This window comes from Phasianus colchicus, chromosome 1 (genome assembly GCF_987193195.1).
Source record: "Phasianus colchicus chromosome 1, bPhaCol1.hap1.1, whole genome shotgun sequence".
NCBI lineage: Eukaryota > Metazoa > Chordata > Aves > Galliformes > Phasianidae > Phasianus > Phasianus colchicus.
Window position 1 is genome coordinate 93,329,635 of NC_143436.1, and position 15,130 is coordinate 93,344,764.

Below are 15,130 nucleotides of genomic sequence, written 5' to 3' on the forward strand. Positions count from 1 at the left end.
TGGAGGGACAGAGGTGTTTTCTTTGGTCTCAGGATCACACTGTGCTCCTTCACATCCCAAAAGTGAGTACAAAGTAGACCCCAGACTTGTGCAAGGAGTGAGTCCAGGCAGATGTGAAGGTTGTTGTAATAGCGGGTGTCAGCAGGGAGAGCGGTGTTCTGAGCTGGCCTCACCACCTGTGAGGAAGTTGTGACCCTCTTGTCACAAGATCCCTTTATAGGGAGAGCAGGAGAACCCCTGTGGGGCCGGACAACAAGGTGCAAGGCTGTTTGTTTTTAAGAGCTTCTAGGGCTAATTCTTGGCAAACTTAAATCTGTGGTCTCTCTTAGTGTGCTATCAGACTGGCTGTATAACATCAGCACTTTGGGAAGTGTAGGATTGTAGACTCATGAGATTCATCTTTGGTTGAGAAGTAGAAGTGCTGCAGCTCTTCTGCAGAAGTGCTGCAGATGTGGGTAGCTAACCTCAAACCTAACTTCCAAGGTGCTGAACAGGGGGTTGTATGCTTGCTACCTGGTGTGGCCAAGCACTCTGAAAAGGCACTGCCTCAGAGAAGTTTGAGGCAGCCATGAAACCTTGTGGAGGTGAACTATTAATACAGATGCAACCTAAATGTGTGTGGGGTGAGCCTGTACATACAGTCAGTCTGTAGTGTTCAGTTCTTAGCAAAGGCATAACAATTCAGTGGTATAATATCACATAGTTAATAAGTTAACATTTATAACAATTTTAAATATCAGAGTCTGTCTGTAAAAAATAAAAGTATAAACCACCCTCTTGAAAGTATTACATCTTGCAGTGTAATAATGGTAGCCTTCATGAGTATACTGAAGAAATTGGAAGAATGAATCATTTTTAGCATAAATAATGTTTGTCTTATTTACCAATAAATATTAAATGATGGCTTCCACAATTACAAGTGTGTTCACTGCATCTCTGAGTTTAAACTCATATGAGCAGCACAGGCTTGTGTTGCAGCGTGAGAATATATATGGCATAATTACTCTAGCTTCATTAGGAGGGAATTAAACATGGAAGTGTAGGATTTTGAATGGATCGATAAACTTTACTGTAGAAGTATTGTTGACTCTTATTCCAAAAATCCAAGAGGCCTTTTTCCTTTTCTTTTTTTTTCTTTTTTTCCAGCAAAGTGAGCTTTTCTGCTGTAAACACCATCCATTTGGTACAAGTCACTTTGTTTCAGTGGAAGATCCACACACAAAAGGGCAGAGAGTAGAGCACAAGTCTTATGGGAAGCAGCTGAGGGAGCTGGGATTGTTTGGTCTGGAGGAGGCTCAGGGGAGACCTTCTCTCTCTACAGCTGCCTGAAAGGAGGCTGTGACAAAATGAGGGTTGGCCTCTTCTCACAGGTAACAGCAATAGGATGAGAGGGAGTGGTTTCAGGTTGAATATTAAGAAAAATTTCTTCTCAGAAAGAGTGCTGAGGCAGTGGCACAGGCTGCCCAGGGAGGCGGTGGAGTTGCCATCCCTGGAGGTGTTCAAGAGCTGTGTGATGTGGCACTGAGGGATGTGGTTAGTGGGCATGGTGGGGATGCGTCAGCAGTTGGACTAGGTCTTTTCCAAATGATACTACAAAAACTGAGCCTTAGCTAAGAGCACAAGGTGACCCGAAGTAGCCCTAGCAGTGATGTGAGCTGCAGGAGCGTGTGCCTGCTGGCACCTGCCTGCTGTGCAGTAGGATCACAGGCTGAGCTTCCACGTGTGGAAACTTCTGCTCCTCCCTCATGTTTATCTAAGACCCTGGTGCTGCTGGAGCCCTACTGAGCTGAGTTGGGGGTAGGAAGGGGTAGCTGAGGTTGAGGAAGAAGGTGTGGAAACTTCTGAAGCTTGCTCTGCTGACAAAGTCAACATGGGGGAACTACACCCTAAAGCAAAAGATTGAGGAATGCAGAAATGCTAGAATATCAGCAGTGAAGGGGTGCATGGAATTGCTTCCAAGTTTATGTTTGTTTAATACTGGAAAGTAAAGTCTTGATACTTTTATTAGTTGATTTTAAGATGCTTATGTGCTGAGCTGTATTCTCTCAGTTTTGGTGTGTACTCTGGATTTTCATAGCAAGCAGTCTGAGCCTGGCCAGTGAGGAGAAGGTAATATGGGGATGTATTTCAGATACAAAACAAAAAGTAGGAAAATGCTGAAAGGATTAGGAGGAGAAAAAAAATCAGAACATGAAGGAAGAGTATGAGCAAAGCAAAGTGCTAAAAGAACTAGATATAAATGATCTCTGTTAGTAATACTTAACAGAAATGATCTCAAGTTTTTTTTCTGCAGTGAAGTTCCGTAGATAGTGATATCCTGAAGGCAAGAAGAGTGCCTAGTGGAAATCAGACTCGTTCTTCGGGTCGTAGTATGGAGAACTTCTGTACTAAGTGAGGTGTATTGGCATCAGGAAAAGCTATGCAAGATCCAAGATGATTTTTTAATTCTCTTTTAAAGGGAGGTGGGAGAAAATAGGTTATATATGTAATTTGTACTTCAGAGTATTTTTCTAGTGTGCCAGACTGCCCAGAAGTGTTGGAGACATCTCCTTCACAAAATGGATAAACGGCGCAAGAAATTAGTAGAAGAGAATAGTAATTGATTTGCTCTGTGTTACAAAGAGGCAAATAAAGACAGAACTTTCTGTGTACTTTCCCTGAAAAAGCATCTTAGTGTTTTGGAATGTGTTATGAAAGATTACCGGAGGTGCTCTGGAAGTACATGGCTCTATAATGAAGAGGATCTGTAAAAGACAGGAAAGAGCTTTTCTTTTCTGTTTTGAAGCAGATCAGAAAGATCTTAACCTTAGCAGTGGGAGCATTCTGTCCTCATTTTGGCTCAGGGAAGCTTAACCCTGAGCAGCTGGTAGGAAACAATCATATTTTTGGACTGTATTTTCTATTTTGTGTGAATGTTAACGTATGTTTAGCTGCAATGCTTAATGCACAATTGGAATAAAACCTTTCTTTTCGGAAGTGCTACTGAGTCATGCTTACCTGTGGCTTTATAGTCAGTGGTAACGGGGCTTCTAGTCTACATCCAAATCCTTTCTCCAAATTCTGACAGAATTCAATAAAACGCAAATAACGTGTTTTATTCTTTTATTTAAATAGCTTTCTGCTTATCTCTTCATACAAATAAAAACATAACTGCTTGTGCATTTATAAATAGCGAAGCTAAATTTCTAAAATTAATGAAGAAGGCTGTTTGAAGTGGTTATCACTTCACTGCAAAACTTAATGTTTCTCACGTGCTATATTGATATGATGATAGTCAGTGCAGGAAGTGATCTGTCATTAACATCCTCAAATATTTTCCTTTGTATGGTTTTGCTTTGTAGTTGCATGTAGCTTAAATGTTTTTATTAAAATGTTTGCTGCTGGATTGTACTTAAGGATGATTGTAAGAATCAGGGCAAAACGAATGTTCCCCTCCTTCCAGAGATGGAATTCTGAAGAATGTTTTGACCAAGGTAAACTGGCTATAAGGACATATGAGACTTTGGACTGCTGACATTTATAATGGACAGTGAGTGTTTCCTTGGTAATTATAACACGTCTGATGTCACCTTTCTAAAATTTCTTCTTAATTTGCTTGCAAACCCCCATTAGGTATGTTCATTATTCAGTAGAGTTTCGATAAATCTGATGGCTGTGATTTGTGATGATTCCATCTGCCCTGAGCACACTCCATTTGACTGCAATCCTTAGTGTAAGGACTGTGAATGCCTTCTAGCTGCACGGTGGTTGTTGTTATGCCAAGGAATGCTGCAGTGGGCAAGTCATCAACTATGCCATTGTTTTTTTTTTTTCAGAAAAAAGTAACACATATACACATAAAGTTGGGGGGGGAAGATTCTTTGGTTTGGTTTGGTTTTTTTTCAGTTGGAGGACAGCCTTAGTTACACTATCTGCCATTTCTGTATGCTTGAGTTATGAATATGTCAGTATGATGTGAAATAGGTACTTTGCTTTCATCTTAAGCTTTTTGGGGCATGGCTTTTTCAGTTGCAGTGTATGCAGAATCTGGGCTGTGTGTTGGAAAACATGTTCTTTGTCCTTTTAAGTCAATGCTCTTTTGTATTTAAATTGAATCCATTGGCTCTCGAGTACAATTGAATAATTCAAGTCCTCAGTGTTGCAAAATATCTTTGTTTTTCAGTTCTGAAAACAAAGGGAGTGAAGCCATAAATTTAAAGAGCAACCAAAAGGAAAGCACAACTCTTCCTGCACTTTTAAAGGTATGATTTTTTTATTTATTAATACTGAATTGAGCTAAGCTTGCTACATTTGCTTGTGGTTCTTTGCTATGTTTTGAGGTTGGAGTTATTCATGCACAGTGAAGTACCACATAGTTGCTGTATTCTGGGTTAGCATCCATTATGCTAGGGTATGCATGTGGAAAAAAGAGATTGTCCATACTTCATGTTACTGAAACATAGTTCATGTATTTACTTACATGAAAGAAGTGGAAGTCTAGTGCCTATTCTACATGCAGTCAGCCAGTGAAGGAGGAAGTTATCAAATGATGGTTTCAGGCATTCCCCTAAAGTACTGTTTCTGTATAATTTATGACTATCTAACCAGCAAGTGTTTTCTTGACGTTTCACTGGTTGCCAACCAGAGCGTTCTAAGATCTTTCTGCTGAAATACTTGCACATTGCCTATTCTTCACCAGTATAACCCATGTTAATCATGCTTGTCTTATCCTTTAAGCATTCTACTGCAAAAACAGACACGTTTCCATGTAATCAGTTTTCTCCTGTGAGTCATTTGACACAAAGTGGTAGCTGCCCATAAACTTGTGTTTAGGTTTAGTCAAATATCATAAATAGCTATATAGAAGAATGGGGCCTGGTAATACAACCCTCTTCCTAATAGTTGCTGTAACATCATCCCCTGTGGAGTCATTCTAGCAATTCTTTCGCTCTAACCACTTCATTTTGTTCTTGTTCCTAGCCTTGGTAGCAGTGTAATACAGATAATCTTGTGACAGTTTCCACAAAAGGACCTTGACTAGTCCTCCAGACTCCTCTGTGGATATAGTAGATTTTTTCACGGGCTGAATCTGAGGTTTTCAACCTGTGTTGCCTCGACTAAGCATTAGAAGTACACGGGGAAGTGGTCTTTTTCTTGTGTCTTGCAGTCACTGGATAGTTTCTTTAGTATCTTGGGAGTATTTGGCTGTTTTGGCAAAGGACAAGAGGCATCTTTTTTTTTTTTTTTTTTTTTTTTTTGTCTCACCATTGAAAATTTTTATTTAATTATGTTGTCTTCAATTTTTGTTTGGCGGCCTAAAGAGTTAGACTGTGTGTTTCAGTATCTTTTGAAATAATATCTGACCGTTTGACGTTGATAAGCTTTAGAAGGAAGGTGCAGCTTTCAATTACCGCAATATGCTGGTTGTTTACATGTGTTGAGTGCTTCCTGTCTTAACTTCTTTCCCTTTTTCTTAGGTTAATCAGAAGTCTTCTGATACACTTCAACAGTTTTGTACATATAGTAATAAGTGCTCTTAGCTCAGTAATTTTTTTTTTTTTCTACATTGCATTGCAATTACAACTCAATAGTAAGAAGTGATTTAGAGAAGTGGCCCACCTCAACCCTTTTTTTTGATGGATAAAATCCTTTCTTTTCTTGCCACTGCTCCCTCCAACACATACTTTTTTGATAGTACCACTCTGTTCAGTGACTGACATTGCTCAAAATGATGTCTTTTGTCAAAGATAACAAGAACGTAGCTGAGCAGTTGAAGAGAAATGGAGTTCTGTCTCATTTGAAAATAATAATGTATGATATGGAAAAATATTCCAGTTTCATTCATTGAGACATCAAGATAACTATTTGTAAAAAGATCTTGTGTAGTTACCAAATGTACTTTGTGAGGAAGTTTAAGGCTGTGTATCTGCATGGACAGGTTTCGGTATCTCTGAACCATGTTCCTTCTTACCCATTTCAGGTGCATAGTGACTAAAAATTGATACTACATTGTGTCTGTTTGCCACTGAGTTAATGATCTGTCGTGCTTTGGACAGACCTACATGTTACGATTTTTTAATATTCATTGGTCGTCTCAGCAGAAGGCCAGAGTTGGCAAAGAAGCTGCAAGTCTGTCTTAACAAAGTCAGACATGAGATTGTAACTGATGGGGTGAGGGGAGCTGAGAACTATCGTGGGCTACCATAGCTCTTCAGCTGTTCTGAAAGTTTTACACAGTCTTTTATTCCCTTTGATGAAATCTTTTGCTGTGTGGGAGAAAAAGTTGATACCTTAGGAAAATAGAAAATTTTATGTTTATGTGCCAGGATGTTATTATCAATTGTCATTTGATCACTTTCTAAAAAATGTGATTGAAATATATTTACTACATTAGTTCATTGCCAGAATGTACACCATGGCCTGCTACTGTTTATTTACAGATTTCATCTGGCTTCTGTTTTTTTGAAATAGAGCTGTAAACAGTATAAATGCTCTGTTTGAATGATGTGATTGTTGAACATGCAGCTGTATGGTTGTAAACAGGTCTTGTACTTCATGTTGTCTTTTCTAATTATCTGCATTACGTAGTGTCCAGCATGTGTTAGTGTATCTTTAGCCTTGCTTTTAGCACTACAGGGACTTTGTTTTTGAAGGGAATATTGCAATTATGTTTCCTGTACAAGTCCATGAGTACATCTTTATATTTTTTGGCAATATCCTTGAAACAGAGATTTACAAATAGAACGTAGGTCTACTAATTGAACAAATGCAACTACTGTAGTGAGCTGCATGCTGTTAAATGCCTACTTAGTATAGCTTTGAAGAAATCACACAGCACTCTTGCTGGTCATGCTTGTGCCACAGGTCTAACCTGGGCTTCTATGGTATTACTATACTGTAGTTACACATCAGTGACTGGTGCTTGGGTACTTCCATGGCAGTGAGTAGTTTCAATTCCTGACTAGCCTTACATGAGTTTCTCAACCATCTGAGGCTTTGCTTTGGTGTGTAGGCAGATGGACTTGCCTGGCAGTCATCTCCAGGCATGCTTCCTCAGTGCCTGGAAGAAAAAGCATGTTCTCCTGTAATTGATCAGGAAAGAGTTCTTAAGCAACTCAGTCCTAAGAACTGCCCTGTGAGCTTTGCGAAGCAATTGCGAAAGTTTGAGAAAGCGTGTACAGATACGATCTACCAAATGTATAATTTAGGCTTCAGATTTTGATAGTGTTAAATATTTTATGATTTAGCCCAAAGGCTAAAGCCTGGATCATAATTGCCTCAAAAATACTAGAAATACTACCAAAAAAATACTAGAAACAGAGATTCTCAATCTTCATAGATAACAGAGGCAGAAAGTACATCTCTACCCCAAGGTGAGAACAAGTTCGTCTAACTTGTTCTCAAAGACCTCCAGGGATGGAGATCTCTAAGATCTCTACAACTTTGTAATCAGACAACTGTTCCACCAATTTCTTAAAGCTTGTAATTAAGAAGTCTTTTCTTAGTGTCCAATCTAGAGCTTCCTTGCTACAAATTAAACCTTTTGCTAGTTGTCCTGTGATAAATATTCCTGCACACTGTGAACGTTGAGAAGAGATTATTCAGAAACTCTGCGTTCTCGCATTAATTTTATTTCGTGTTAGAGATGTCTGTATTTAAATGGTAGATAAACTATTTAAATTTCATGTAATGACTCCAATTATGGGAGAAGATGGAGCCAGATTCTTCTTGGATTTGCAATAAGCAAGAAAGGGGCAACAAACGCAGCTTGGATCATGGGGAGTTCCAGTTAGCTATAAGGATATATTTATTTATTTCCCCTTTTGCTATAAGAGTGGTCAAATATTGACAGAGGTTGTGCAAGAACATTGTGGAATCTTTCACAACATTCACAATTCAAAACTCAGCAGTTCCTTGAACTTAGTGAATCTATGTAGCTGTTCTTACTGAATGTCCATAATTCTGACTTCATCTTTAATTTTAAATTCTATATAAAGAAATCAAAATTAAGCCGAATGTCATAGTTTGTGACATACTCCCCTTTAGCATCATTTTGTTTCATATTGTTTTTATTTCACATGTTATGTTATGTAAGTAATGTCTGCGTGCTTGCTGAATACCCTCATTGTAGACCCAGTAGAAATGATTCTTTGACTTTTGGGAGCCAAGAAAGCTGGAATATTACTGCCAACCATGAATTTTTTAGAAACTGAGCTACTTTTAAAAAATGTAGCTGTTGCTGCCCTCAGAAAAAAATGAAAATCAAAACATTTTTTTGGAGCTTGTATGATCAGGATTTCTCCTGTGGAATCCAACAGCAAATCTTTGGCAAATGTTTAGACTTTCTTTGGAATGAGATGTTATAGGAGAATGCACAGAATCTTCTGTTTGCCCACGATACCTTGTTAAAGTAATGGTATTATCAGCTGTATGTGTTTGGGAAGACATTTCTAGATGGTGCTATCTAGTGTTCTGGTAAGTTCTTTTGTCGTACTGGAGGTTTTTAGAAAAGATGATCCTGAAACATTCTTCCTTCTCTACTACTCTAGTTCGTCAAAGATTGTGAGCAACTTCATTTCAGGATGGATAAAATACAAGGGCTTAAACCTTGCTGAGTCTGGTGCATAGAATCACTGAGGAAGAGAGTAATACCAGTAGCTATAGCCCGCTATTAGAATTTAAGTGTGTGGGGAAATCACACTGTCTTAACCTGTTCCCAGTGTACTGCCTACTTGTACGTGCTTTTTCTTTTTCACACTGAAAAGGTGAATTTGATCTTTATTTTATTTAATTTATTTTTGAATATCAGGAAATTTATCAAGTAAAAGAGTAAAAATCATTTCATGATTGTAAAAGAATTTTAATTAAAAGGCAGTGAATGGAAGAGTAGTTCTGGGAGAATGTAAGGAAAAGAAAAGAAAAAAGACCATTTAAATCCATTCTTTGTGGCTCATACTAGACCTAATCATAATTAGGAGATGTGTCTATATTTATATATTGAGAAGTGAGTGCCAGTTCTTACTCTTTAATCAGAGCTTTAAAGTAATTTCAGGAGAAAATTCAGAGAGGAGAATTGTATGAACAGAGTTTCTTAAATTATAACATACGCTTTCTCATTCTAGAGGCTTTTCCTGAGTTAGAATTCACAATGAAGGTGACCTAGCAGAAACTTTATTTAAAACTGTTCCTCTTTTTTCTCTTTGTTTTTATGTGAAGCCTTTGTGCTTATCACCTTGCTTTTTGTTCACTCGTCAGAAAAGGTGTCCAAATATTTCCTTAGATTTTATGTGAATGCCAGAGTTTCAGAGCATTTTTGTTTCATCTTTTCTTTCATCGTCTGACAACTGAAATATGTTAAGGTTCCATCAGTGTTTGAAAAATTCAAATGGATAAACAAATTTTAAAAGTCCCAGTGCTGAACTTTCAACAAAGGCCGTCATCCTTCCAAATGTTAAATTAAATAGTCATTGTTTAAGTAGATGTATTTTTTAAAAAATGCAAAACTTACACAGTTTAACTAAAAAGTCCTTCCTGTTGTTTAACTTTTGCATTTAATTATGCCATTTCCTAATTACTCTTTTAGTGTTCATGTGACTTGATTATTTTTTTTTCCTGTCAAAACAAGCAGAGAAAGGAGGATGTGGAAGAAAAACTTTACAGTATTAAAAAGTCAAAAGGTCCAGAGGCTCAAAGCATCAATTATTTGTGGAAATACAGAACCCAGATTTAAGTTGAAGCCCCAAAACTTCCAGGGCTGTCTTTGTTATTCTTTGTTTGCTTTTCATGATCATTTAAAAGCTATTATTTAGTAAGGACAAGCAGTTCTCTACAATGGTAGAGATCCCTTGCATCATGTCCAACTCCACTTTAATTACTGGTATAATGAAAACAAAAACAAACCCAATGTTTTGTGTCAGAGTTGTTTCTAAATCTATTTTTCTCATGAACACTAGCAAGAGAAAACTCTTAGGAGATCTGTTTATTGTGTGTTTTGCTGCCTGATAGTACCTTTTCTTGATTTTTTTCTTAAAGCTATGACCATTTGTTCAAGCGAATCTTGTTTTTAATCTCTCTCATTACATCCAGTCCTTTTTCATCAGGTTTGTAGTAGACAGAGGCAGTTGGCATGAATTTTTGTCTGTAAAAGAGGAAGCTCAGGGAATAACTTAACCACTTTCTACAACTCAGGTTGTGGTGAGTTGGAGTCAGCTTCTTTTCCCACGCAACTAGCGATAGGATGAGAAATAATGACCTCAAGTTGTGCCAGGGGATGTTCAGGTTGGATATTAGGGAATGTTTCTTCCCAGAAAGAGCAATCAGGTGCAGGAAGTGGTGGAGTCGCCGTACCTGGAATTGTTCAAGAAACATTTAGATGCTGTACTGAGGGACGTGGTTCATGGGGAAATATTGGTGGTAGGTGGATGGTTGGACTAAATGATCTTGGAAGTCTTCTCCAATCTTGGTGTTTCTATGATTCCCTATTGTTTGAGAGTGCCTGACATCTTTGTCTCATGCTAGTTGAAAAAAGCATGCACCTACATTATATGGCTTAGTGTGTCCCACTCATTGCATATCAAGTGGAAGATTACAGTAAAGATGCTGCACCCACCCAGAGAAGGGAAATCTGCTGGAAAACACGCAGCAGAAAATCCTCATGGGAATGTACTAATCTGTCAGTAATCTGGGCTATCTCCATGTAGATGTTGTTTAGTGTACAAGATTTGCATGTGATAGAGCTGTTGAGATCAAATGAAATGCTCAGAAATTGTGAAGTGAAATATGGCCATTGTAGCTATGTTGAAAGGTCAAAGCTAGGCCCAGGAGCATTGTTAATTTTCCAAAACATCCAACATTTTAATCTGACTTTTCAGTGTTTTCTGCACATTACTGAAGAGAAATTTTGGAGTAGTGCTGTGACCATTTCTCGAATGAGCAAATTGTTGGGGTTAAATTACTGGGTTAGGATCCTGGAATGTGAATCCTGATGACCGTCTGTCTTGTCTCACAACAGTGCTGTGGTGAAACGAGGTGGTTAGGGTGCGGAGGTGCATCCGGTGGCCTGTGGGGTGTTCTCCATTAGCAGCTTCTCCCACAGGAAGACAAACCACCTGTGAGAGGTCTCCAGGCAGTTGTCTTTTGCTGCTGCTTCATAATGAGCATTCGCTCAGTGGGTGAAATCCGAAATGTCTCACTGCTGTGGCTGGGAGCTAAGCCTTTGTTCATGAAGATCTGTGTTTTAATGCTGTTAATGTTTTCATTTCATTCACTTGTTAAGGCAATAAAAGAGATTGTATTCCTGGCAGACTGATACAAACCCTGTCAAATGAGAACCTCTGGCAATTTGAACTTCTGCCACTCAGCTGCCAAGAGGAGGGCAGCTACTAGGGCTGCTGCTTGTAGCATGAATTAGGGGCTGGGCAAGCCTGGCTGGCAGAGCAGCCCCTGTTCAGGTACTGCTGGGTTCTGCACACCAGGGTAGCTGCTCACCACAACAGCAAGCCCCGTGCCTGTATGTAATTCAGTTTGGGGCGTATCTCTTTGGAGCCACAGCCAGAAGTGGATTACAGCCTGGAAAATGTACCTGTCTTCTGCTGAATAAATCAGCTCAGATAGTAATCAGACTTGAGACACATATTGTGGGCTTGTATGTTAAGTCCAAGCTGACAGCGCTCCTCAGCAGTGGTTGCTCAAACAAAATGAGACCGCGCCACCTGACTGCACAGTAAATACAGCTTTGGTTATCACCACAGCCTCTTCAGTCACCTGTTCAAAGCTGCAGTCTTGTTTCCTGCTCTGCCAAGTTTCCACTCCATGCCAGCCCAACTGTGTGTGAGGTCACAAGACCATAAGGTAGTTCTGGCTAAAGGGACTCCAGGATGTCATCTGGCCCATCCTGGTGCCCGGTGCCTCAGGGGTTTGCCCAGTGAAGACTTGGAGTCGGGAGTTACTAAAAAAATAAAGACTCATGAAAGTTTTATATAGCATGTCACAAGCAGGAGAGTTCATGGAGAATGGGAAAGGGAAGGCAAGGGGCAGATTGGTGGCAGTCAAAGTATGAAGGATATCTCCAGAAAGACGATGCAATGATAGGAAAGCTTGGGTCTTTCCTTGCATCAGTGAAGATCTTGAAGGAGATCTGACAGGCAGGTTTCTACCCAAAAGCTGTTGTTTGCGTGGTACGTCTAAGAAACTGTTCAGGCTACTTGGCATTGCAAGAGGATCTTTTTATTCTTTTGACTAATGAAACAAAGTGTAAGTAGTATCAGGGTCAGTGGTCCTTCCACCATTGTAAATATCTGCTCAAGTTTCATTGCGACACAGATGCAGCTGTTCTGCTGAGATGAACTAAAGGCCTGGGCTGCTGAAAACTGGTGGGACATACCAGGGTAATAATTGCTCTGCATACACCTGGCACCCTTTCTGCTTTTCCCTAAGCACTTGCCAGTGGCTTCTGTCATAGGCAAGCTCCGAGAATAACATTGGAGATAAAAAGAGAAATTTATCATAATGTTGCCTTCTGCAATTGCTCTCATACTGCTGTGTTGCTCAGGCGCTTGTGTCTGAAGCCTCCTGCTGTATTAATGACTTACTGGATTTACAGGTCATGTGCTTTAGTCTCATTAATTTGAATATATCATTATCCTAAAATACATACTTTAAAATCTGAGACAGGAACAGGTTTTTTTGTGTAACACCTGAAAGGCGTTCCAACTTCAAATTGAAATTTTGTGTGCAAATGATAGAACATCAATAGCTTTTACAGCAAAGTGGAGCAGAATAGAACATAAGGAGAATAGGATTGATTATATTGAAGAGAGGGAAGAAAGATTTGCATAGGTTCTGTGTTGGGACTTAATATCCACAATATCATCAGCTATGCATAGTGTAAATGTTCTCCAGGGCTTTATTATGTGAGATACTCCTCATGGTTAAAAAGGTATGGAAGGACCCTTTCATATTAAAACTTCCTGTTCTTTTGATTTAGCAGCAATTAAGCAAGGAAAGGAAGATTAAAGAGCAAGAAAGTCTAAATAAATTTCTGTTTCTGGAAACAGAGACTACAAAACAGCTTTTCATGCAGGATATGAATTATGCTTATACTTAAGAAGCAGTGTTTTGCAAGCATAATGTCTCAGAGCTGGTAGAGGAAGATTTCAATATGCAGAGATTTAGCCATGTTTGAAGTCTCAGTTCCTAGTAGAAAAAAAAACATTCCTAAATACAAATGTTTTAAAAGGAATATAAATAAATAATAAAAAAGAAATGCAGATAATATTAAATAATTAACAAGTTTTGAATTTAATATTTTCTCTTACAGTTAATACATTTACCTGTTAATTTCATAGATTCTGTAGTAATCATAAAAAAAGGTTTATAGTCTTTAACAGTTATATCTGCAAAGGAAATAATAAGGTTTGTATACACTTCCTGTACTGAGATACTCTTTTAAACCTGACAAATTTGTGTGAATCACGTTAATCACAAAAGAAGGGACAAATACCCACCCTCACTTAAAGGTAAATCAAAAGCAGATGTTGAACAATGCTGAGAAGTTGATTACAGTAGAACATTCATGTATCATCCAATTTTGGAAATTAAACTTCTTGTTTCTGTTTTATACTGCTTTCTACAGAACACTTAGTTATGATGAAATGAAGTTAATAAATCAGGAGATTAATCCCAGATTTGCATGTTAACTGGATAGTTTGTCTAGTACTAAAGGTATTAGCCAGCACTATGGCACTCCTGTAAGCTGCTCTGTCTTCTATTTCATTTCCAGGCATGGGTCTGGATAGAGTTGACTTGTAAGATTCAGGGCTTTTTCACTTTGCACAGATGACTGTGTGTCTTTGTGATACATCTGCAGTTAATTTATGCAATATGAGGGGAAGCAGGTAGGGTTTGTCATGGGGGGGAGGGGAGGGAGGGGTTAACTTGCTGTTGAAAGTGTAGTAAAAATTTAATGTAGGTAAATGTCTTACCTGTATGAATAAAATACAGGTTGTATGGATTTCTCAAGGCATGTTAATGCCTTTTAATTTCTGTCGACACATAAGAAATTCTATTTTCAGCACGTAAATCTAGTCATTCAATATTTAGGAATTGCATCTTCTGTCTGATGAAAAAGGTGACAAAATATTCCTTGAAGATTAAAGACCATTACCCCCTTAGCAATACTAGTTTTAAGAAGTTGATGTTCCTCCAAGCATGGACAAGGTGGTGTTCATTAAAACACTTTTTTCATCCTTAGCATGAAACTAGATGCACTATCAACAAATAAGTCTACTTCTTAAGTTACTTGAAATACATATATTTTCAAGTTGAAATAAGATTAGTAAGCTAATGAAAATAGTAGCTTTCTGATTGGATTGGATTGGATGAGTAGGTGTTATCCAATTTGAAACAATTAGCCCTGTCCAGTGATACTACTTAACACAACTAAAACTTGCACAGGACTTTTTATTCATGCTTTCCTTTCCCAGTCCTGCTGAGCAGGATAACCTTTCATCTAAGAAAACCTGGGATAACCTTATTCTGTTTTTAAAAAAACTGGTTTGAAATTACAAGAGGAGTATTGTAAAGGTGAAATAGGCAGCAATGGCATATAGCACCCTCTGCAAAGGCAGAGGATGGAAAAGATTGGACGGGAGGTTCCCAGCAGCTCTTCCAGGAGTAAAAATGAATGGTGGTTTAAAGGAGGTGTTGACCTGTGTTAGTATAGATTATTTTCAGTAGGCTATGAACAGCTCTTGTAGACTGGGTGCAGGGAAGCAGTGACATGTAGGACTTCAGCTGTGTAGAAAAGTGTGGTTTGAGATTGGTAGACTATGGAGCTGTGTTGAGAGCACAAATAGATTTGGAAATGCAGTTGTGTCATTACCGGTGGAGTTGAAAGAAAGATTGCCAGAGAGTGTGCCATGGGGGTCACTAAGGATAGCAGATGGGATTAAGCTTTGGCACAAGTTGAATTTTGTATCCAAATTCTGTTCATAATTCTTATTTTTCTTTTAAAAGAACAGGTTACTAAACACTTATGACCATGTTATGTTTTGTTATTGTGTGTTTGTGTGTATTTGCAAGCTGAATAAGTGCACAAAGGATTTTTCACGGGTCTGCGCTTTTTCAGTCTGCTTGTAAGTATTTAATGGTA

At 38.5% G+C, this 15,130-nt stretch overlaps 1 protein-coding gene across 2 annotated transcripts in view; it reads left to right on the forward strand.

Annotated features, from left to right (window-relative positions):
• The window catches only part of CRYBG3 (crystallin beta-gamma domain containing 3), a 91,860-nt gene that overhangs the window by 10,320 nt on the left and 66,410 nt on the right, over positions 1-15,130 (forward strand). Inside the window, exons 1-2 of one of the 2 annotated variants that reach the window (XM_090152505.1) lie at positions 835-3,529; positions 4,163-4,241. In XM_090152505.1, the coding sequence (XP_090008631.1) occupies positions 3,495-3,529; positions 4,163-4,241 (114 nt within the window). In that variant the 5' untranslated portion in view covers positions 835-3,494. Of the gene's footprint in view, positions 1-834; positions 3,530-4,162; positions 4,242-15,130 lie in introns of those variants that run through there. The other variant, XM_031612574.2, reaches the window with a different exon arrangement.